The following is a 25,414-nucleotide window of genomic DNA, read 5'->3' as shown; positions in this document are numbered from 1 at the left end:
CGGAGCACAGGCTCTGGACGTGCAGGCTCAGCGGCCATGGCTCACAGGCCCAGCCGCTCCGCGGCACGCGGGATCCTCCCGGACTGGGGCACGAACCCGTTTCCCCTGCATCGGCAGGTGGACTCTCAACTACTGCACCACCAGGGAAGCCCCTAAATACCGTATTTTGATAAATAAATGTATTTTCTGAAAACAAACCAAAAAGGTAGAGAGAAAAGTGTTATCTTTTGCATTCCTGCAAATCTCTTTATGTCTGGCTAAAAGAAGCCAGCTATATTCTCCTTTCTGCCTCTGAATTCAATTTGATGTGATATGTTGTGCTGGTTGAAGTATGTAAAAAAAAATCCAGCCTCCCACAGATTGTAGCTGGAAAAGGACAGAATACTTTAATGGCCTTATCAGATAATTGTGCATACTCTTTTCTGGATAGTACACCAAAACTGGACAGGTGGTGGTTTTTTAAAAGTTAGTTGCAATATGAAATTTGAAATCCTATCTATGAAATTTTTGCACATTTTACGCTTGTAAGAGAATGAGAATAGGAAGATAAATAAATATCTTAGTAGTATTATAAAATAACAGTTTGTTACTAACGCTCCCCTGACATGGTCTGGGGACCGAACATACACACACACACGCACATGTGCATATATAAGATTTAAACTGTATATTATCTGAGGACAAGTTGGCCTCTTTTATCGGTACATCTGTGGTGGTATAGCTGCTTCTTTTTTGTTTTTTTTTGAATTTTATTTATTTTTTATACAGCAGGTTCTTATTAGTTACCTATTTTATACATACTAGTGTATATAGGTCAGTCCCAAACTCCCAATTCATCACACCACCCCCCAACCCCCACCGCTTTCCCCCCTTGGTGCCCATACTGTTGTTCTCTACATCTGTGTCTCTATTTCTGCCCTGCAAACCGGTTCATCAGTACGGTTGTTTCTTGATGGTGTCACCTTTGGGGCTGGGTGTGCTTGGCTCTGGAATTGACTGTTTGCTGACCTCTCTGGTCCTCCAATCCTTCTTTCAAGCCTTCACACCTTCAGCACCTCTCATGTATAATGAATAAGATCTAATTAATTATCTGTTCAACACATGAATGCCTATATTATATAGAATTTACCTTCCAATTGCACAGTACTAATTTATTTTCCAAATTTTAATAACAGTTACTCCAAGAGCAAACTGGACATTTTTGGTTTATTTAATACCATTGTGTCATTTATTTGAGAAAGAAGTTTGAGTCTTTGCATATTTTATAGTAACAAGCCTGAACTTAATGTTTGGTTTTTTAAAGTAACATTTATTGATTACTTATTATGGGCCTGATACTTTCCTAAGTACTTCACATACCTTATTTATTCCACAGAACAGCTCTATGAGAGATTCTATTATTTTCCTCATTTTACAAGTGAGGAAACTGAGTCACAGAAAGATTGAGTAAATTGTTCAAGGTGACTCAATTGGTAGGTGGTAGGGCTGAGATATGAACACAGATTCTCTTGCTTCTAGAATCCTTGCTGTTAACCACTGCACTACCTCTGTCTATCCTGACTTAAACATGTTTTTTTTTTCTTTTTTAAACCACTTACTTTAATATAGGGTCCCACATTCCCTTTTAAATCTAAAATTCTGTTTTTATAGATAACTTTCACTGTAGACCTTTTTATGCCCTTTTATTTCTGTTCATAGAGAAAAATATTAGCAGAAAAATATGTTGGAGAATACAAAAGCTAATAAAATGAATTTGGAATTACTAGCAGTTGAAAAGTCTTTCCTGTACAATTAACACAAACGTTTATCTAGGAATCCCAGGGGAATCAGTTCTGGGGTCTCCCATACTAGCCCCAAATTGGCTTCCTGACTTATTCTTTTTTTTTTTTTTTTTTTTTATATTTATTTATTTGGCTGTGCCGGGTCTTAGTTGTGGTACGCGGGACCTTTGTTGCCACATGCGGGATCTTTGTTGTGGCATGTGGGATCTTTAGTTGCGCCACGCAGGATCTATAGTTGTGGCATGCAAATACTTAGTTGTGGCATGTGGGATCCAGTTCCCTGACCAGGGATCAAACCCGGGACCCCTGCGTTGAGAGCATGGAGTCTTAGCCACTGGACCACCAGGGAAGTCCCCTCTCATTCTTGATTGCTGGAGGTACACATCTTGATTGCTCCCCCTTCTGAGGTGCTCCTTCCATCACCCTCCTCAACCCACCTCTGCAACTAGGCTAAAGAGAAAGTCCCTCTGGTTCAGTGGTTCTCAAATTTTAGTTGTGTCTGATCCACTCAGACAGCTTGTTAAATCAAATTGTTGGGTCCCAAGCCCAAAGTTTCTGATTTAGCAAGTCTGGGGTAAAGCTTAAGAATTCACATTTCTGCTACGAGTCCAGGTGATAGGACCACACTTTGAGAGCTATCCAGAACTACTCCTTTCAACCTCTGCTTCCCAAGACAGGTTTAATGGTGGTTATGAAATGGAGCAGGATCCTACGGTCCTTGCCCCCATGTCCTCAGCCTGCCTTTTGTCTGTGGAAAAACTTTAGCTGAAGAATAAGTTTAATCAGAGAAATGAGAAAACGCAGAAACAAAGGAAAACAGTCAAAGGAGACCGAATAATAATAATTTAGTCATTAAGCATAGTCAGGGACCTTTTGTTCCTTCTCAAGGGCTATAAATAATATTCTGAGCCATATCCTGTGAGCTGTCTTGTACATACTGAAACCCCCGCCAGGTGGAAGAAGTTGACTACATGATGACCAGACTGTAGCCATGACATAAGCTGCCACAATTCCAAGAATTGGCCTCAAGGAGATGGGAACAAACCCATCCTGGAACTGAAGACTGACTGTACTTAAAACAATCCAGATGTACACTGGTCAGATCCCCTCATGATTAACTTCAAGATGACTGTCAGAGCTGACTGTGCTGTTTCTGCATGTAGCCCCCTCCCTCCACCTATAAAAGCTCTTGCTCACTGATTGTCAGTCTGGGGAAGTTGGCCTTTGGACAGGCGTTGCCCCCGGACCCGCTTGCCGACATCCGACATCCAAAATAAAGCAAACTTTCCTTTCCACCAACTTTGCCTCTTCTTTATTTGCTTTTGAGCGGCAACCCACTTTTGGTTACAATTACATGGTAACTATTCATGTTAATAGTTACAAGGAAACATTAAAGAGATTACATAATGTTACTAGGTCTTGGTCTTAGATGCTAGAGGCTAAAAGAAAGGCCACCCACATTTTCCTTCTCCCCAGGGCAAGGCTAGCCCTTTCCTCCCACATGTAATCCGGGCAGAACTCTAGTTTTCCCTACTGTGTGTGTGGGGGGGGGGGGCTGCAAGGATTGAACGAAATTAAACTCTTAAGTGACATCTCAATAAAAGATGACTAGTTTAACTTCATTCCCCATCACATCGCCAACCACCCAGATAAGAGGATCACATCCTTCCGGCTCATTAAGAGGCGGGGTGAGGAGAGAGAGGCAACGGCGCCTGCGCGGCTCACAACGAGGCTCCAGGTGGTGTCCTCCCTGCACCTCCCCGACCAGGTGAACCACTCCGGAGCAGAGGGAGGAGACCGAGCAGAGTGTGGGCGCCTGCTTCCGGCCACGTGGTTATGCTCACTGCCAATGGAAAAGCTTGACGTCACCCTCGCTTCCTCACCCTGGCAACGGGTGGGTGACTACTTCCGGTGCTGTGAGGGCTCGGGGCTGACGAGGGTGAGTGTCTCTTTTTCTCACGCTGTCCGCGCCCTTGCCGCCAACGTGCGCTGCCTCTGTCCGGGCGCCGCGCTCTCGCTGGGACGTCCTTTCCGGGGCCGGGTGCGGGCGGCGCGCAGGATGCCCCTTGCTGGGGGCGGTGGTGGAGGAAGGGACTCGGGACGTCCCTCGTCCCCGAGTCTCGGTCGCGCGTGGGGCCCGCGTCGGCCCCCTCCCAGCGGCTGCAGCTTGGCGGCTTCATTCCCTCTCCGGGGAAGGGACTGTCTGTGTGTGGGGAGGGAGTCCTTGCAGTCCTTCACCCACTTTGCAGTCTCGGGCTGCGGTTTCTCCGAGTTCGAGGCTCGTAGAGACCCGAGGGTGTGCGCCCTGGTCCTGCGTGGCAGGTGGGGGAAAGCAGCCCTGTAGTGTAATAGAGGCCTGGTTAGAGTCCCGCGGAACGTTAGCATTTACTGCTCAGGTGGAGAAGGAAGAGGAAAGGACCAAGAAGATGGAAAAGGAGCAACTGGAGAGGAGGGTGGAAAACAGGAACTGGAGGTGCCCTGAAAATAGAGGGCATCGTGTTTCCGGAAGGAGGGAGTTCAACTTGATTCGCCTCTGTAGGGGAGGGGAATGAAAGGTATTTTGGGGACCACGTGACTGAGATCATTGTATACTAAGCTAAAGAATTTTCATACACTTGGGAGTTTAGTAATTTGCTTTTTTGTTTAAATAAAGCTTTGCCCCCACTTATACAAAGCAGTGCATGCTTACTAAAGAATATCTGGAAAATGTAGAAATATTTAAAAAGAGATCATCTGTGGTTCCACCAGCCCCAGCCCAACATTTTGATCTCTTTCTTTCTACTTTTTTTTTCTTTTGGCTGCGCTGTGTGCCTTGTAGGATCTTAGTTCCCCGACTAGGGATTGAACCTGGGCCCTTGGCAGTGAGAGCACTGGGAGTCCTAACCACTGGACTGCCAGGGAATTCCCTACATTAAAAAAAATAGCATATTCTTTTTTTTTTTTTTTTTTTTTTTTTTGCGGTTCGCGGGCCTCTCACTGTTGTGGTCTCTCCCGTTGCGGAGCACAGGCTCCGGACGCGCAGGCTCAGTGGCCATGGCTCACGGGCCCAGCCGCTCTGCGGCATGTGGGATCTTCCCGGACCGGGGCACGAACCCGTTTCCCCTGCATCGGCAGGCGGACTCGCAACCACTGCACCACCAGGGAAGCCCAAAAATAGCATATTCTTAACCTACTTAGGATCATAGTGTATGTGTATAAAATGTGATTTTAACTAAAAAGCATGTTTTGTACATGTGTCTATTACATGGATTTTTTTGAGATATAATTCATAAAATTCCACCGTTTTAAATTTAAATTTCAGTGGTTTTTAGTATATTCACAACGTTGTGCACCCATCATCACTATCTAATTCCACAAGTTTTTCATCACCTCCAAAAGAAACTCTGTACCGTTATAGTTACTCGCCATTGATCTCCCCTCCCCTTGTTCCCCCAGCCCCTGGCAACCACTAATCTACTTTGTGTCTATGGATTTTCCTATTCTGGATACTTCATGTAAGTGGAATCATATAATATATGGCTTTTTGTTGTCTGCTTTCTTTCACTTAGCATAATGTTTTCAAGGTACATCCATGTGGTATTATGAATCAGTACGTCACTCCTTTTTATGGCTGAATAATATTCCATTATATAACTATGCCACGTTTTGTTTATCCATCATCAGTTGATAGACATTTGGATTGTTTCCACTTTTTGACTATTATGAATAATTCTGCTATAAACATCCATGTACAAGTTTTTGTGTGGACGTATGTTTTCAGTTTTCTTAGATGTATACCTAGGAGTGGAAGTGCTGGGTCATGTGGTAACTGTTTAACTTTTTGAGGTACTGCCAGGTGTTTTCCAAAGTGGCCTGCACAAGCAAGATATGAGGGTTCTGATTCCTCCATATCCTTGCTAACACTTATTGTCTGTCTTTTTGATTATAGCCATTCCATTGGTTGTGGAATGGTATCTTGTGGTTTTGATTTGCATTTCCCTGATGTCTGATAATGTTGAGTATCTTTTCTCTGTGCTTATCGGCCCTTTGTATATCTTTGGAGGAATGTCCGTTCAATTCCTTTGCCCATTTTAAAATTTATTTATTTATTTATTTTTTCTTTTGGTGGTACGCGGGCCTCTCGCTGTTGTGGCCTCTCCCGTTGCGGAGCACAGGCTCCGGACGCACAGGCTCAGTGGCCATGGCTCACAGGCCCAGCCGCTCCGCGGCATGTGGGATCTTCCCGGACCGGGGCACGAACCCGTGTCCCCTGCATTGGCAGGCGGACTCTCAACCACTGCGCCACCAGGGAAGCCCTCCTTTGCCCATTTTTAAATTGCATTAAAAATTTTTTAAAGAAATTTTAAAGTTGTATGAGTTCTTTATATAGTCTGGACACAAGTCCCTTATCAGATTGCAATATTTCTTCCATTTTTTTCCCATCTTGTGGGGTGTCTTTTCACTTTCTTGAAGGGTGTCCTTTGAAGTACAAAAGTTTAAAATTTTGGTGAAGTCCAATTTATCTGTTTGTTTGTTTGTTTTTTTGTTTGTTTGTGCTTTTAGTGTCATATGTAAAACCACTGCCAAATCCAAGATTATGATTTACTCCTATGTTTTCTTTTCCCTAAGAGTTTTATATAGTTTTAGCTCTTACATTTAGGGCTTGATTTATGTAGAGTTAATTTTTGTATATGGTGTGCAGTCGGAGTCCAACTTTATTCTTTTGCATGTGGCTGTCCAGTTTTCCCAGCACCATTTGTTGAAAAGACTGCCCTTTTTCCATTGAATGGCCTTGGCACCCTTTTCAAAAACCAGTTGATCGTAAACACATAGATTATCGTTTTCTTAACTATTTCTCTGTGTTGGGTATTTAAGTCGCTCCCAGATTTTTGTTTTTCTAAATTATCCTATGTTAAACACAGCATAAAAGGCATAAAACCTTTTCTGTATTTAAAATTATTTTGGTAGAAAATGTTCTCAGAAGTGGAATTACTGGGTCAAAGATGAAATAAGTATGTTTTGGAGCTCATTTAATGAGGCATTAAACCTTCAATCTCATGATGTTAAGAGCAACAAAATGCTTCTTTATTCATCAGTTGCTATAGCTTAAGGGCTGGATTTCTCTAAAAGCCTTTCTCTGTAAGATGAATGGATTCCATGGCTTCCTTCCTCCTTCAACTGCTTCTAAAAGACTAAGTAAATCTACAGTGAAAAACTTCAACACCAGAGGCAAACAGGACATGTGGTAGTGTTCTAAATGGCTTAAAGGAAAAAAGAAATCGTGTCATCACATGCAGTAGGAAAATGAAACAATCTTTGAGAGAAATAGGGTCAAGATTTAGACCTTAAATCAGTGCCATAAAAGTCCCTGAAGCAAAAAAAGTGTTTTATTCTGAGTTTCTCTTCTGCCCTTGATAATCAAGTTAATTTACATTCATCTTGGTCCCAGAGACAGAGAACTTAAATCTTCTCTTTTTAGTAAATAGTACCCACTTAAAAAAAAATTCAAATATGAGATGTTATTAGGAGAAAATCAAGTTTCCCTTTCATCCTTGCCCCTCCTCTTCTCCAGTCTCCCAGTACTCTTTAGAGGAATCCATGGTACTATTATTTGTGTCTATATAGACTAGTTCATATATAGAGTATCTCTGGGGAGCGGGTATATACAAAATTATATATTTTAAGCCTCTTGGTACTTTCTGACACATTCCTTTTCAAAATGGGTACATCAGTTTATGATGGCAATACAGTGCTAATTAGATTTCTTTCTTCTTTTTTCTTGTATTTCTTTGAATATTCTTTCTTTAGTATTGGATATCCAGTTTATATTTCCTTTTTTATGTATTGCCTGCTCATGTCTTTTGGCATGCTGTTTGTCTTGATTAGCATTGTCCTTTATGAGATTTATCTTGGCAGCCTTTTGTAGATGGTTGTTTTACGACAGCCTGGATTTGGGGAGAAAAGTTAATATGCTTTTTGTAATGCTTATGCTAAGAGGTATGTGAGCTGAACAAGGGTCAAGGCAGTAGGGAGAAGGAAGTTAAATGCTTGAGAAGAAATCTATAGGATTTGGAAACTGGGCACAGTCCAAGATGACTACAAGGTGAGTTAGAAAAGGATGGTATATATTTGATGTCAATCTTTGGTCATGATTTATTTTTTTACTCCTTAGTCTTAACTGTAGGGATCAAATACTAATTTTATTTATTTTTTAATTAGGATTATCTGGGGTTTGTGTGGCCCTAGAAGTTCAAGATCCAGAAAAACAAAACCAAAAAGGACCTCTTGGGCCAGTATTTTTTTTTAAAATTAATTAATTAATTAATTTATGGCTGTGTTGGGTCTTTGTTGCTGCACGCGGGCTTTCTCTAGTTGTGGTGAGCGGGGCCTACTCTTCATTGTGGTGCGCGGGCTTCTCATTGTCGTGGCTGCTCTTGTTGTGGAGCATGGGCTCTAGGCGCACAGGCTTCAGTAATTGTGGCATGTGGGCTCAGTAGTTGTGGCTTGCGGGCTCTAGAGCACAGGCTCAGTAGTTGTGGCACACGGGCTTAGTTGCTCCGTGGCATGTGGGATCTTCCCAGGCCAGGGCTCGAACCCGTGTCCCTTGCATTGGCAGGCAGATTCTTAACCTCTGCGCCACCAGGGAAGCCCTGGCCAGTATTGCTGATTGGCCATGTTTTTGTCTGTTCCTTCTGTAGGTTGGATGAGTGTTGAGAACCTTCAGATTATGGCATTTCTCCTCTTAGTGAAGGTTTGAAGTGGGATCCCATAGGCTTGCCCTATTTTGGGACTTGGACTTGGCTAGTTACCTGTGTTCTTATAATTAAATAAATGTATAAAAAAGCTTTTTTTTTTTTGTAAGCAATGCATTCAAATTGTTCAAAATCAAAATGTACACAATGGTGAACAGTGAAATTTCCACCCCTCCTTTGTCCACCAGTCACCCAAATCTTCTGGTAACCACTATTATGCTAGTTTTTGATATATTCTTCCAAATTGTGCTTTGCATATATATATTTAACTATTTTTTTCTCCCCTCCCTCAGTATATGGTACTGCATATACTTCTGTACCATGTCTTTTTTACTTGCTAAAATGTCTTCAAGACTGGTCATTTCATATTTGTATATCAAGAACGTTCTCATTTTTTCCAAGAGCTGCATTTATTTTTAAGCACTTCCATCAAGACATATTGTTGGTCCATATCTTTCCCATTACAGAGTCTTTCAGTGTGTATTTATAATTTTGGTTTATTTTGCCCAATTGTCCATGTTGAGTTGCTGCTACTAGCAATGTATGAGAACTCTTGGTTCCCTATATCCTCAAAACATGGTATTATCTTACTTTTTTGTTGTTTGCTAGTCCAATGATATGTGAGTGTAGTTTTATTTTGCATTTTTCTTCTGAGTGAGGTTTAGCATCTTTTTTTTTATATAAACTTATTTATTTTATTTTTGGCTGCGTTGGGTGTTCGTTGCTGCGCGCGGGCTTTCTCTGCTTGTGGCGAGTGGGGGCTACTTTTCGTTGCGGTGCGTGGACTTCTCATTGCGGTGGCTTCTCTTGTTGTGGAGCACGGGCTCTAGGCACATGGGCTTCAGTAGTTGTGGCACACAGGCTCAGTAGTTGTGGCTCGCGGGCTCTAGAGTGCAGGCTCAGTAGCTGTGGCGCATGGGCTTAGTTGCTCTGCGGCATGTGGGATCTTCCTGGACCAGGGCTCAAACCCGTGTCCCCTGCATTGGCAGGCGGATTCTCAACCACTGTGCCACCAGGGAAGCCTGGTTTAGCATCTTTTGATCTGTTAGACTGTTATATAATTTTTCTGTAAACTGGGATTTGCCCACTTCCCCCACCCCCTCTTTTGTCTTTTCTTTTTTGAGACATTTGTTGGAATTCTGTTAGGAAGGTCAGACTTTTAATGGGTTCTGAGTTAAACACAAACTGATGTTGGAGTAGAAATTGCTTCATTTCTAACTGAATTAAAAATATTCCAGTAACCATTGGGAGCTGGAGGCCAGAGTTGTACATTGGATAGCCTGTCTACTTGAGTTCCTTTCCCAGTCCAGCAGAACTTTGGGGCCAGCATTTTTGGAGGAGTTTATTGAGATGACATGGTTTGCTAAATAAAAAATTTCAGATAGTCTCTGAGGGATGGTAGATTGCTCAAGAAATTGCATATTGATTCATCTTCCACATTTTATTTTTTTCAGACAAGCTTGAGAAGCAGTGTTTTTAAATCTCTCACATATATTGAGTGCCTATTACATTAAACCTTATTCATTATAAAATGTAGATGTTCTAACTTGTTATTCATGAAAAAAAATGCATCTGATGACAGTGAGTCAGAGTAAGTTTTATAGCTCATACTGCTTGGATATGGTTTCATCTGAACTGAAGCTTTGAATTTTCCAAAGCCTGAGTTTTCACACAACTATGTTTGTGGGACAAGTAGGCCCAAGCTCATTTCATGGCTAGGCCAGACCTCATGGCAGGTATAGATTGGCAGATGAACTGCTAATCATTTAAATTGACTTCGTCAACTGACACAGGGATAAATAGTAACCTATCTCAGAGAAATAACCAAAGTCAAATAAAGGTAATTGATGCAGATCCTTGTGAAGTTGTTGGAAGAAAATCCATCCTCAAGGTGAGAGCTACCACCTAAAACAAAAACAAAAACAGGCATTGTAATCCACTGTTATTTAATTAACCTCAGCACTCTTTTGTAATCAAAGTTTATGAATATATGTAAACATTTTAATACAACAGCATATATATGTGATTTAAAATTATTTGTCCTTTAAATGAAATGACATATAATAAAAATTAAATGAACTCTTTTTAACCAGGAATTAAAGGAAGTTAAAATACCATATTGCAGTGCTTCACAGACCATTTCTGGTGTGAAGGACCAACTTAAAAATTGTTTTCAATCCTTTGTTGACCATTTCTTTTGTAAAATGAAAAAAGCAAAACAAAAAACCACAAAACCTCAAAACAAAACAGAGATATGGAACTGTGAATGAAAGGTAAAAGTAAAAGCTTATATTTTTATTAGATGTAGCAGATAAAATTGTTTCAAAAATATAGTTATAAACAAAACATGAGGAAATAGAAAAGAATTACAAAAACTGTACACATTGTTTATTGAAAATGTGCACGTAGGGGCTTCCCTGGTGGCGCAGTGGTTGAGAGTCCGCCTGCCGATGCAAGGGACATGGGTTCGTGCCCCGGTCCGGGAAGATCCCACATGCCGCGAAGCGGCTGGGCCAGTGAGCCATGGCCGCTGAGCCTGCGTGTCTGGAGCCTGTGCTCCGCAACGGGAGAGGCCACAACAGTGAGAGGCCTGCGTACTGCAAAAAATAAATAAATAAATAAAAGAAAATGTGCACGTAGATGTAGAGAACAGACATGTGGACATAGGTGGGGAAGGGGAGGGTGGGATGAATTGAGAGACTGGGTTTGACATAAATACACTACCATGTGTAAAATAGATAGCTAGTGGGAACCTGCTGTATAGCACAGGGAGCTCAGCTCAGTGCTCTGTGACGACCTAGATTCGTGGGATGGGGCGTGGGGTGGGAGGGAGGTCCAAGAGGGAGGGGATATAGGTATACATATAGCTGATTCACTTAACTGTACAGCAGAAACTAACACAGCATTGTGAAGCAATTTTACTCCAATAAAAAGAAATAAGGCAATTAGTATATGAATAAAATAATAATCTCTTGCAGACTGGTAACAAGCACTGGTCTGCGGACCACACTTTGAGTAACACTTTGAGTTCTTTTGGACTAGTTGGCTAAGTCACTCTTTATGTTACTATTTATGTTTTCTATTAGAAAAGACTTGTGCTTCTCCTTTCCCACTTCTCAATTTAGAATAAGGTATATATTTTTACCTAACAGTGTGAATCTAGGTGTTTAAGTAGTTTCAACCACATGACTCTGGGATTTTCTTCAAATCTCTGTCGAGTTTTTTTTTTTTTTTTTTTTTTTTTTTGCGGTACGTGGGCCTCTTACCGCTGTGGCCTCTCCCGCTGTGGAGCACAGGCTCCGGATGCGCAGGCTCAGTGGCCATGGCTCACGGGCCCAGCCACTGCACGGCGTGTGGGATCTTCCCGGACCAGGGCACGAACCCGTGTCCCCTGCATTGGCAGGCGGACTCTCAACCACTGCGCCACCAGGGAAGCCCTCTGTTGAGTTTTAAATGATCCACGTTTCCCCAGTCTGAAGTGTGTTCTGCCATCGTTATTGTTATTAAGCCAAGATTGCTAGAAGCTTGTGAGTTTGTGAGAAAAATTGGAAACTTTGTGGTTTAAGTTGCTTGTAATTTGTTTTATTAAGTTTTGTATTTTATCATTTATCTTTTGAGAACCTCAGAAATAACGCTTTCATGAAAATTAACAAGTATATGCGCAAGTGTCATTTTAATTTCTTGGTTTAGTCATATAATTTTGTTAGCATTTGTCTCTTTTTTAATGAATTTATTTAATGAATTTATTTATTTTTGGCTATGTTGGATCTTTGTTGCTGTGCGTGGGCTTTCTCTAGTTGCAGTGAGCGGGGGCTACTCCTGGTTGATATACAAAGGCTTCCATTGTGGTGGCTTCTCTCATTGCGGTGGCTTCTCTCATTGCGGAGCACGGGCTCTAGGCTCAAAGGCTTCAGTAGTTGTGGCACACGGGCTTCAGCAGTTGTGGCTCGCGGGCTCTAGAGCGCAGGCTCAGTAGTTGTGGTGCACAGGCTTACTTGCTCCACGGCATATGGGATCTTCCCAGACCAGGGATTGAACCCGTGTCCCCTTCATTGGCAGGCAGATTCTTAACCAGTGTGCCACCAGGGAAGTCCCATCATTTGTCTTTTGATTGAGCTGTGAAGTATTACACTGTTTTTCTTAAGAGGTTCTTCACAGGCAGATGTAATTCTGTATGTTGCTTAATTTCTTTAAGCAAGCAGCAATCTATAGCTCTTAAATGTTCTCACCACACGCAAAAAATTGTAATTATGTAAGGTAATGGATGTGTTAACTAACCTTGTTGTGGCAATCATTTTGCAGTATATACATGTATCAACTCATCATGTTGTACCCCTTAAACTTATACAGTGGTGTATGTCAATTATATCTCAATAAACCTGGAGAAAAAAATAAGCAGCAATCTAGGCTTTATATCAAGGCTCAGTGATGTTGCCAGCACTGCCTGTGGTTCTAGAATGTCCCAGAGGTTATTAGCATTTGGTTTGGAGGGAGAAGAAAGTGATATTTAAGTTATGTTGTGGTTTTCTTCAATGTAGATAAAATGAAAGATAAAATATCTTTGGACTCAATATGAAGTCTTTTTACAACAGTTCTTTTGTTTATGTGACTTCAAGCAAGTGCTGTCAGTGGACAGAAAGATTTAAATTCTAACCTTTGTATATTCTTTGTATTACCCAGTGAAATAACTTTAAAATCAGGTTTTTAATTTTTTTTGAAAGTTATCTGTGCACAAATTTGTATGTTAACGTGTGTGTTAGTGGAAAGAAATGCAAACCCTCTTTGCCTGTTTTCCTTTAGAGTAATTCCTCTCCTGCAGTTACTTTTGGATGGAAGTATGCTCTTTTCCCAGTAGAAGATGGTGATCTTGGAGAATGACCATGGAGAAGGGGATGAGTTCTGGAGAAGGACTACCTTCCAGATCATCTCAGGTTTCGGCTGTTAAAATAACAGCTAAAGAGTTGGAAACAAAGCAGCCCCATAAAGAGAAGCGAGGGGGCTTTGTGTTGGTGCATGCAGGTAAGCTCTAAGTGGGTGAGTTGGAAGATGAAAATAATGTTTTTTTCCCTTGCCTTGAAGTACACCAGGAATTGAATTTCATATCTGGAGGAGGCAAACTGCCAGGGGAGCTGGAACCAAAGAGGTTGACTTCGATAGAGTGAGGGCCTCCCCCTAGCTCCCCACTTAGAAGATCTTATAATGACGACTCTTCCTTTGTCTCCTTCACTCGCCTACTCTGTTATTTACTTTTACCCCCTATTTAGGTATTGTTAAAACCAGACACAGTAATTGTTTAAACTCTGGTTTGTGTTTTTAAAAATAATGCTGCTGAAAAAATTTTATTGACCCCATTTTTGACTTTGTCCATCTTAGAGTATAATTTACACAGTCTTAGAGCTAGTTTGCCTTTTTAATATTATAAAAGAGGAACCTTAAAACCAGAGAGATTAAGTGGTTTCAGCCACATGGCTAGTTCGTACAAGAGCCAGGCTGAGACACCCTGAAGTGAGCCCTTAAGTCCCAGTCTAGTGCTCTTGGCACTTCATCAGCCTGTAATGTCTACTTCAGAGTACCTTGAAGACAGACACAGTGAGTTCAACCCCTGAGTCCCCATCATCGAAGCCTCTAGGGTTTCTAAGCACTGCAGCGCTATGTAGGTCTTCCCCCCCCCCCCCTTTTTCTTTAGTCATTTTTATTTGCCTGCATTTAGCGTCTAAAGTTCACGACCTCTGTGAAGGAAGAAGGAATGGCTGGGTCTCCTTTTAACTTTCCTCAGACAGTCAAGCAGGATGGCAGCAAGATTAGCTTTGATATGGGGTGAGGGGTGGAATTGTTTCTTCTCGTCAAACTGGTGTTCTTTCTGGTCATTAACTTTTGGCTATATCTAAACTGCACAGACAACTTGGGAAGCCTTATAGAATCGAATCCAGAAGAATCTAAAAACAAAACAAAAACCAGGTTCAATTTCCTTTTCTTTCAAATGATTTTTCAAAGAAGTGAGGTAAATTTATAGAAACAACTCAGATTCCTAGTCCAGTGTTCTTTCTACTACACCATGGTGGTGGTGCATCTTTCATAGCACCCAGTGAGTTATTTCATTCAGAATGAGTATTTGAACAATGTCCAAGAAAGGCCTGAGATGTGTAAAAGCAGCAACATGGAGCTTTTGATTAGTTGGAAAGGTTTGCCTTCTGTGACAGTCATTGTGGCTTCCCCACTGTCTCAGACACACACCTGATGGCAGTGGCTCTTAGACAAAGTTGGTGCCGGGGGCCAGCTGTAATAGGAGGAAATCTGGGTTATGACAGGAGATTGTATGGATGAAGGGTGACCTTCCCCTTCTAAATTATTAGAAGTTCAGATAGAGTGATTGATTATGCAGCATTATATATCTTGTACATTTAAGGGACAAAATTTCAATTCCAGTGTAGAGATTTTAAAAGTTTTTTTTTTTTTTTTTTTTTTAGCACTAAAGGAGACTTGCCCATGTTTTAGTCATTTGAGTAGTAGATTCTTGCTTTTCCCCAGATCTGTATACTACCTATATTTTACCTAATATTAAAAAAGATAAACACTTTTTAACCTTAACATTTTAAAGATGAAACTTATCTTTAATTAAGTGGAACGTCGGTATCACGTGCATGAAGAGAAAATAATTTAAACACAGTGCAAAAAAACCCCAGTGTGATTAAATTTTAGTTAGGTTCTGTTGCTTGTCAGCTGCTTAGATCCTAAGCTTACCTTTCCTTTGTTAAGTAGAGGAACTAGCAAATGTTAATCAGGTATTAAAGATCTCCTGGAGTCATGCTGAGATGGTTTCCCTATTCTAAGTAAAGGATTGATATGTTAATGCTATTAGCATAGATAACTAATGCTATTAGTTATCTATTTGGCTATAGTATTCCATGTTTTGGGAAACACTGCTGAAAGTTTGGGGCCTGCTAAGAAAACAGACCTGGGATCATTTATTAGAGAACCATGAAGAGAGTTCTGTTAAATATTGGTGCAGGTTCTATGAAGTTTCAGAGTTTGCTTGAGAAATGGGACTAGCATTTGCGTGTATTATGGATTCGTGTTGTTTGGGCATCTTTTCTGTTCTCTTGGGTTCCTTAACCATAGCTTCTTGGGCTAGTTTTTTCTCTGCCCCGATGAAAGGTGGGTTAAGTTCGTGTCATAGTCTGCAGTCTCACAGGAGAAGCCCTGAGGCTTAGAGATGTAGTTCTTTTTTTTTTTTTTTTTTTTTTAACATCTTTACTGGAGTATAATTGCTTTACAATGGTGTGTTAGTTTCTGCTTTATAACAAAGTGAATCAGCTATACAGAGATGTAGTTCTTTAACCTTCCCTACTTTGGGGCCCAGTAGGGGGCTGGGATGGGGGCTGAGGGGGAGGTTCAGAAAAAATTAAACAACTTTGATTAAGGGCTCTTGTCTTGGTTTCTTTCTTGTTTAGGTTATTCTCAAATGCCTAACTAAGCAAGTATTACTCCTTTTAGGGAAACAAATTTCAGAACCATTCTCTTGAGGAAGTTGCTGGGTGTTCGATTAAGAGACAGGGACCACCAGGATTTCTAATAGGCAGTTGTGAATATACTATCACTGAGATTTCAGAGACACCCTGAGCTACATTCCAGGGGTGAGCAGATGGAAAAGTTTGGGTAGGAATGGTGGTATTGGTGGTGGTTGTTGACAGGTGAGATATAACACCCCTCAACTTCAAGTATTATTCAGAAACTACCTAGTTTTCTGAAGTCACTCTTTTTAAGAATTCTGGCAGGGACTTTCCAAAGGTCAACAGAGAGGAACTTAGAGGGACTCTGTCCTTGACACTGCCTGGGTTATCAGCTCCAGCTAAAAAACTCCTAACTTTGGAGAAGTTTTCAAAAGGAGAGGTGACCTTGGCGAAGCTGCTCTGGGGACATAAGCTATTTCTGGTGCCTCTAGTAGGAAAATAGCTTTTGAAAGAGGCGATAAGGCATGGTATGAAAAAGGCTTATGGTGCAGAAAGAAGCTGTTAGATTTTTAAGACTCCATGCACTTAGGACAATAGTTTTATTGTCACTAGGAGAGCATCAGTTTATATGAGCTATTTATATAATATAAGATATCTCTGATATCTTAATGACAGTTAACAATTGACTGTTTTTTTTTCACTACAGGTGCAGGTTATCATTCTGAATCCAAAGCCAAGGAATATAAACACGTATGCAAACGAGCTTGTCAAAAGGTATGAAGAGAATGTATTCTGTTTGGTTGAAACAGTTTGGTTTTGACCAAAAGCAGCATTACCTTGAAATTCAAAATTTTAAGGTTTGATTTATAAGACAGTCTTTGGTTTGGGCCACAAAGTAATTTTGCTCGTATTTGTGGGGTCTTTTTTTGTTTTGTTTTGTGTTTTTTATTCTCCAAATCATGTTTAGATCTTTTCCTTCCTTTCCCAGATCAGAGTCTGTATTTTTGGAATTGTGGGCACATAATCATATATCTTTTAATCTTTGAAACGGTACTGAGCTCTATAGAAGGGGTAGGGAAAACAACTCAAAGGCAGCCAATATGTCTTTCTATGAAGGGAAGAAAAAAAAATAATAAAAAATTAAAATGGGTGTTCTTCTTAGGGAGATTATCCTGTACTTTTTCCTTCTGTTTTTCCATCACGTAATTTTTATCATAGCAAATTCATTGTCATTCCTGAGTTTAACTTTGCCCTTGTACTTAGTTGTGCTTTTTTTTTTTTTTCCATCTTTGTTTTTTGAGGTTTTGCTAAATTGTTGAATACTTAATGTGGAGGCAGGAATGGACTCAGAAGAAATATTGTTTGTTTTTATTTTGATCCTGACTGTATACTCTTGTAGGCAAACTTTCCATTACTTTTTATGCAAATAGAATGTTAATTGGACATTGCATATCAAGTAAATTGGGGTCTCTCAGCTCTTTTCATTTATATTTACATACCATTTAAAGAAGATTATACTTTATTAGCGATCCAGGATTTTTCTTATGAATGAAATCTCATAAATGAATAAGAATATTTGGTTACAGGGATTTCATTTTTAAAAAAAAATTTATAAAGGTAAATATTCTTTAAGCTATTTTATATTACTTTATCTTATTTTTCAAAGTGTGAAATCTTTTTGTTATCTGAGAAGAAATGATTTTATAGGAATATAGTTCTGTATATAATACATTTAGAGTGTGTAACCAGCCTCCTTAATTTATACAACAAATGAACTATTTAAAAGTTTCATGAGGAATAGAGTGCTTAGTTTTTGATCTTTGTTGACTAAATCAGAGCTTCAATTATTCATTTAAAAATCAGTCTTCCTTCTCTTTCTTTTCTGTCTTAATTTATACCTAAGAAGCAAGGTGATTTTAGTGACCTTTGCTCTCTATAGATTATATTACAAAAGAATATGATTTGTTTATCTCCATGTAGAATACCTTATAGAATCAAAAATGCTTTTGTCAAATGTATGCTACATCTAAGGATTCTGAAATGCCTCTGTGACTGAGAGTAACTACTTTTTATAGTTAGGGGTAGAGAGAGTAGTAATGGTGGGATGAGAAATTGTTAGCTTAGTCTGTATAAAGTATGAATTCAAATTTCAAAATGGAATTCATATAATTTCTATGGCTCTGTGAATTGCCCTGTGATGAATGAAGCCCTTTCACTTACTAAATTCCTTGCACTTTGTATTTAGTGGCTAAATTTATTCGTTGTCTTAATATGAATAATAATAAGTGAGCTATATTATAAATTATCCTGAATAATTGCTTATTTTAAATCAAAGTCGTTTATGTCTTGAGGTATGGAATGGAACTCTAGTGATCAATTTTTATTAGCTATAAATGTCTCCTACACTTCTTCAAGCCTTTGGAAAGTTTCTGGGTATGTTTAAGAAGTTGTGGTTTTAAAATGAATAATCTTGCCCCTTGGTTTCATAGGCAATTGAAAAGCTACAGGCTGGTGCCCTTGCAACAGATGCAGTGACTGCAGCCCTGGTGGAACTTGAGGTATTTCTTTTCTCTATTTGTTTCATTTAAAATATTTGTGAGTTTATGTTCATTATTCTTAAATGACATGAAACTGTTGTTTAGTCAACCGTCAATTATATGACCAGCGTTTCTCAACAATATTAACAAGGTATGAAGAAGTCTGTGATTTTGTTAGGTTGTTCTCATTGGAGACTTCTCTGAGTAATATAAAAAAGTTGATTAAATTCATTTTTCCCTGGTTTTGTGAGATTCATGAATACAAGTTACTGGTGATTGGATGCTTGAATTTCCTGAATATTTTCAGAAGAAAAATTCCTGAAGTTAACACCTCCTGAATGTAATATATGTTCTGTTGTTTAGAAAACAAAAAATTCCAACTGTCTAGAAGTGTCCAAAGTGGAGGGGGAAGTTTCCTCACAAACTTAGCAGTTGGATATATATCCTGAAGCTGTGCTCTGTGAGGTGTGTCTTGTCCAGTGTGATAGGTTGGTCTCCAGTTAATTGTGGACATTGAGGAATTCATTGAGGAGGTTCTCAAGTTCGCTGTAATCCTTGCTCCTCCAGAGTGAGGGTCTCTTAATTCTCTTAATCTGGAACCCTGAGGATGAGTTTGTCCAGGGGATACCGAGGGCTTCAGAAGACCGACTTCTGTTGCTCAAACTTAGAGAAGGTAGATTAGTATAAGTCAGTTTAGAGCAATGGTACCCAACCTTTTTGGCACCAGGGACCAGTTTCGTGATAGACAGTTTTTCCACAGATGCAGGGAGGGGAGGGTATGGTTTTGGGATGATTCAAGCACATTACATTTATTGTGCACTTTATTTCTATTATTATTACATTGTAATGTATAATGAAATAATTATATAACTCACCATAATGCAGAATCAGTGGGAGCCCTGAGCTTGTTTTCCTGCAACTAGATGGTCCCATATGGGGGTGATGGGAGACAGGGATACCCGAAGTGTGGCTTATGTCCAGTCTACTCCATAAGATGCAGCTTAATTGTCACTTGCCACTCACTAATAGGGTTTTGGTATGAGTCCGCAAGCCATTGATTTATTATGGCCTCTGTGCAGTCAGACCTCTCTGCTAATGATAATCTGTATTTGCAGCTGCTTCCCAGTGCTAGCATCACTGCCTCAGCTCCACCTCAGATCATCAGGCATTAGATTCTCATAAGGAGCACGCAACCTAGATCCCTCACATGTGCAGTTCACAGTAGGGTTCACGCTCCTATGAGGATATAATGCTCCTGCTGATCTGACAGGAGGCAGAGCTCAGGTGGTAATGCGAGCGATGGGGAGCGGCTGTAAATACAGATGAAGCTTCACTCGCTCACCCACTGCTCACCTCCTGCTGTGTGGCCCAGTTCCTAACAGGCCATGGACTAGTAGCAGTCCATGGCCCTGGGGTTGGGGACCCCTGGTTTAGAGAACAGTGAACAAATAGTTATTTGCTTGAGAAGATTACTAGGGGAATCAAATAAGACATGAAGATAAAACAGGGATGAGTTTGAGGGAGGAGGTGTTAGAGTAGACTCTCCCAAGTTGACTGGATTAGGCTCTCATATCAGGGCACCTACCCTGACAGGCCAGGCCTTGCTTTTACCTGCGAAGATTGCTCAGGAGTTTACCAAAAGTCCTAGACATGTTTTCTGTATATTCCCCTGGTTAATTGCAGAGTTACGCTTTTAATCGTGCTCTGTAGATTGTACTCTATCTTGTTAACACTTTGAGCTTGGTCCTAGGTTATGTAGTCAAGAAAGGTGAATATATATGGTGGGCACCAGTTCCACTGTAGTTTGGTCCCTGAGGTGTGTGACTTGGGGATATGTGGTCTCCTTCCTGTTGAGACTGATACATCTTATACCAGCTCTACCAATCAGTAGCCATGAGTCCCTGGACACCTCACAGACTCTCCTTGACTCAGTTTACCCATTTATAACACGGGGATGATAATTTCTACTTTACAGAGTCGTGAAGATTGAGTTAACATATGATAATCACTTAGAACAGTATGAGGCACATAGTAAACACCTCGTAACTGTTAGTAGCTATTACTATTGTGAGGTGCTTTGGAAATTATATATATGAGGTGAATATTTATGTTAACTCTTTACATTGTCAAAGGAAAGTTAATTATATGTTGTGGGTAAAAGGGCAAAAGTGACACAAGGAAGAAGATTGATGTGCTTACCACCAAATCTTACCTTTACTTAAAACACACACAAGGAAAGCTTCATCTAATTTAATTCAGTTATTAATTGCAAATTACTCTTTGTGTAGAAGATGATGTCCTGAGGTTACAGGTGCATGGAGCCCGTGTGGGCCTGGGGAAAGAAGATTAATGAATAGCTGGGTATATATTGTACCATAATGGCAACTATGAATACAACACTGAGGAAAATTAAGTTTTCCTTTTTCTTTTCATCTTAGAATAACTTTAATTTTCTCAGGTCCTACTTATATCATGCCAATATTTCATTACATTTTTCCCATGATGAATCAATCCTACTTTTAAAGAGTTTACTTATGTATACTTAATAGTGATTTAAAATACATTTTGGAATGAGTTACATGTGAGTAAATGAGCTTTATAGTTTTGAATGATGACCTGTGTTTTTTAAGAGTGTGGATATGAAGGTTTTTAAAAAAACAAATGTGTTCTGTTATTTTGATTGGACTATGTTATATGGCCTGAGTGAGTTTAGTGTACTTTCCTCCCTTTAATTATTAAGTTTGGGGAAGAATTTCAATGAACTATCTTGAAAAATTCATTTTTATCTGGGATCTTTGATTGAAATATATGTCAGTAGTTTAAAGGTTAAGGCTACACTAACTGGAGGAATTTGCCTGGATCTTAAGAATTATGTTGGAAGTCATGCATATACTGCCCCCTGCAGTATCAGTCACCTTGCGTAATTGTGATTCATCACCTTTGAATAGGGTGAAGTCTTCAAATAAAGAGTTTAATCAAAGAGGTATTGTAATAGTTTGAGTCAGTGGAAAGATATATAAAAATTGGATTCTTGTATTTTCTGTACCTAGAGAAATGTAAGTAACAATATTAAGTCCTTTCAGCCAACTGAAAATTCCCACAGAGTCTGATTTATACTGTGTTATGTTGAATTTGAGAGTAACCACTTATCTTTAGTTTTGATCAATCTATTTAGTAGAGCTAAGTTTTGTCCTAATTATCAAATAGATATGGGAGATCGTTATACTTTTGTCTTTTGACTTTGGGATATACTTTTGACTTAAAAAAAACATACTTTTTAAACTTGTTTGTTACATTATTACTTAGGCAGATAACTAAAATTGGTTTGAGTTTCCTGAGGACTTTACTAACTGTAGATTGAAATGACTGAAATGGTTTAATGGTCCTTATTGGCTAGAAGGGGTATCTAGCCTTGTATTTTGGAAAATATGAAAATTTGCATTTATACCAAATAGTGAAAAGTACACTGACCTCAACTTGTTGCCACGGAGGAGGAAGAGACAAGGTGAAAGAAAAGAAAATTTATAATAGAAAAAAATGTGTTTTGGTGGCCTCTGTAACTTAACCAGGCTACTTAGACAAATCATTTTTGAGCTTTTCTTGGAATCCCATTCCCTTGTGTAGTTTCATTTTTCTCATCCACCAGGACAAACAAGTGGTGTTATCAAAAGACTACAACTTCTGGGCACCAGAGGGAGTGTTCCCTTCATTCAAATAAGGGGTGGGGGGCATGCGCGTAAGTTCCTGACTAGTAAACTGACTAGCTTCTTCCTTTGGGGTTTTGGGAGGGAAGGTGGCCATTTGTATGAGAGGTGTGGAGTTGAAAATGAGATGATGCCGAAGTGCATTTTGTTTACCTTCAAAATGTGGCGAAGGAAATGGAAAGGTCAGTTTTATAGATCATATTTTAATAATTTATTGTTAAAGTGATTTGGTCCCATTGTTTCATTTAACTATTAATAGTTTTTTTGAGATTCTTTTTATAACTGACGGGAAAGGGACTTCTATCAACCCTGATTTCCCTCACAGCAGAGAAGATAAATTTGTGAAACAATTTGATCCTCATACCTAGGGCTGTGCCTTTGGGAGACAGTTGTTTTCATGTCTGCTTTTGAAATAGTTTTGGTTCGGGTAGTGACAGTAGATTTAAAATTCTAAACCATAATTTTGCACATTTCACATGTATAGCTTCTGATATGAATTTCTTATGTGAGAAAATTAGATATAGATCTGGGTGAGTCATGATGCCACTGCTAAAGTAGAGAGCTTTTCATAGATTCTGACAGAAAATGAACTCATAAAACGCTTACTGAAGCGCCCTTTGCACATCAGTATATTTTTCTTAAGAAGTACAAAGATGTGCTTTAAAAAGTTCTAATAAAGGGCTTCTCTGGTGGCACAGTGGTTCAGTCTGCCTGCTGGCGCAGGGGACACGGGTTTGAGCCCTGGTCTGGGAAGATCCCACATGCCGCGGAGCAACTAGGCCCGTGAGCCACAACTACTGAGCCTGCGCGTCCGGAGCCTGTGCTCCGCAACAGGAGAGGCCGCGATAGTGAGAGGCCCGCGCACAGCGATGAAGAGTGACCCCCACTTGCCGCAACTAGAGAAAGCCCTCGCACAGAAACGACGACCCAACACAGCCACAAATAAATAAATAAATTAAAAAAACAAAGTTAAAAAAAAAGTTCTAATAAGGAATAATAGGTGAAATATGACTGACAAACTTTTGAGAGGTTACTTGTCGTTTTGTGAGGACTGATGAATCTGGCTGGCTGGCTGGTGTACCCTTTGAGAGATTTTGGTTAATTCATTTTGAAAACTGATTATTTTGGTAGGTAGAATACTATGCATTAGCAATAATGATAGATATAGCTTTTAAATTTCATATAGTGAAAGGTTAATTGCACAGGCTCCCTTGTTAAAAATGTTTTGTTGAACTTATGTTATTCTAAGTGGACCCTGCTGTTCTTTTGTTGACTTGCTTCATTCTTTAAGTCTTCCTATGGTCAGGGGAGATGGTAATTCATGGTCGAAACTTGTTTATTGTCCAAATGCTTTAGCATTTAAAGGGCAGTTTATATTGGGCACAAGTTTTTATGTCTGCTAAAAATGGTCCATTGTCTTTGGATCTCTATATAATCCAATATGATGCTTGCTTATAAACTCTAGAAATTCCTTTAAGAAGTAACTTCTTATCCAGATGGTTGATAGTTTGGGTTGTGAGAGAAAAAATGTAGGTATTTGCATTACTGTATATTTATATTATTACATATAATATTCTTATGCATTTATCTGACCTCTGCATCCTGAGATGTAAAGCCAGCTCTGCATGCATTTCTATAAAGCAGGGGTCTCCAGAATGTCATCACCATTGAGTAGTCTGTTGTTGGTGGACCACAGCCCAGGCCTCTGTGCAGCTGCAGGATTAGGCCACACACCCTTCCCTTGGCCTTATACTTCTGGCTGGAATTGTTTGTGTGCCTCAGGGGGAGAGAAGGCCTGCCAGTCCCTGGGATGCTTAGGGGTCATGAAGATGGTGTAGCTTGCTCCTGGCATATGGGCATATCTAGGATGGGAGGGAATATTGGGAAGGTCTGATATAACCCCCTTTCTCTCGCCAAGCCTGTAGCAAATTCAGTTGTGGGGTTTCTTTGTGATTAGATGCTTAACCACACCTGCTCCCTACCCCACTTCAGTGTTTGGTTTTTGTTGCAAAAAAGTAGGGACGTCTGTTTTACACTCACTTATGTTTATTTGAGAGGTTAAAAATTATTTAAATAAATGAGCATTTTTGTTCTTCTGCACATTTTTATGTTTTGCAGAAATCATCTTTTCATATGCAAAGGGTAGCTGAGTATTTCAGTGGTTCCTTGCTCCCTCCTCCCCTCCCCTCCCCGACAGGGCTGAACACATTGGAAAGACAGCTCGATGCATTTAGCTCACATACACACAAGTGCCCATTAAGCATGTGACTGAGGAGTCTCATTTTAGACCTACTACCCCTGAAAGTCTCATTTTTCTCTTCCATCGACAATATCTTTTATTCTCTGTAATGGGGAGGGGGTTCCTGTTTTTAAGTATGCGAAGCAAGGAGTTTTACCTTTTCTACTTTGTAGTACTTAAAATGTTTTCATTGCATGACATTTGGATTTTGACTTCGGATGCTCTTTTTACTTTTTTTTTTTTTCAACTTGGTATCATTGATTATTTCAGTCAAAGACCCAATTTTGCTGTCTGTTTAGCAGTATTTCCAGGGGTGCTTCAGTATTTCTGTGTATTCCAGCTGTTTATAGAGTCTTTATGTTTCTCTGCATTTTTTTAATTTTTTTTATTTTTTGAGGTGTACACACACAGTTACACTTCACGGAGTTGCATCCGGCCAAGTGTCCATGTTCTTCTTGTGAAGAGGCAGAGAAAAATCACCTCTCCCAAGAATTTCCACCTTCTGACCAAGGGAAATGTGTCCTGAAGAGCTGTACGCAGATGGGAGGCAACTTTGTTTGCTTGTTCTGCTGCTATAGATTGAGTTAATTAGAAGACAGGCTGTGGGTGGCCAAGTGCAGACAAAGAAGCACCAGACAGAGCCCAGTTAGCCTGGGGCAGTAAAAGTAAGTTACACTCTTTTTAAAACACTTTTTTTTGAGTACTGATGCTGATTCTTGCCTTTAGTACTAAGGGGCAACTTGTAACTTACTGTTTGTGTTTACACAGTAGATGCATCTGTTCTTTTCCTCAGACCCTAGAAACTAAACATGCTCTCTAGCACAAAGTACCTGCTTAATTAAGGAAAAGCAGTGATTTTTTTTTCTTTTAACTTTTTTTAGAATAAAAAGAGAACTGAATCAGTTATTACATTTCGGATTAATGTTTACAACACATCAAAACTGGGTATTAGTTTTTGGTCAAGTCAAAAC

General features: G+C 39.8%; 1 protein-coding gene across 3 annotated transcripts in view; it reads left to right on the top strand.

Annotated features, from left to right (window-relative positions):
* The first annotated feature begins 3,683 nt into the window (after positions 1-3,683).
* The window catches only part of TASP1 (taspase 1), a 243,715-nt gene continuing 221,984 nt past the window's right edge, over positions 3,684-25,414 (top strand). For 2 of the 3 annotated variants that reach the window (XR_009530102.1, XM_060120650.1), the window contains exons 1-5: positions 3,697-3,720; positions 5,217-5,275; positions 13,313-13,531; positions 16,670-16,737; positions 18,453-18,521. Coding sequence is in view for 2 of the 3 variants with exons in the window: in XM_060120650.1 (XP_059976633.1) it covers positions 13,387-13,531; positions 16,670-16,737; positions 18,453-18,521 (282 nt within the window). In the remaining variant the exon portion in view is untranslated. Of the gene's footprint in view, positions 3,721-5,216; positions 5,276-13,312; positions 13,532-16,669; positions 16,738-18,452; positions 18,522-25,414 lie in introns of all 3 variants that reach the window. The other variant, XM_060077654.1, reaches the window with a different exon arrangement.

The sequence above is a fragment of the Mesoplodon densirostris genome, chromosome 16 (assembly GCF_025265405.1).
Source record: "Mesoplodon densirostris isolate mMesDen1 chromosome 16, mMesDen1 primary haplotype, whole genome shotgun sequence".
NCBI classification, from domain to species: Eukaryota; Metazoa; Chordata; class Mammalia; order Artiodactyla; family Ziphiidae; genus Mesoplodon; species Mesoplodon densirostris.
This window is presented reverse-complemented; position numbering and strand designations above follow the sequence as displayed.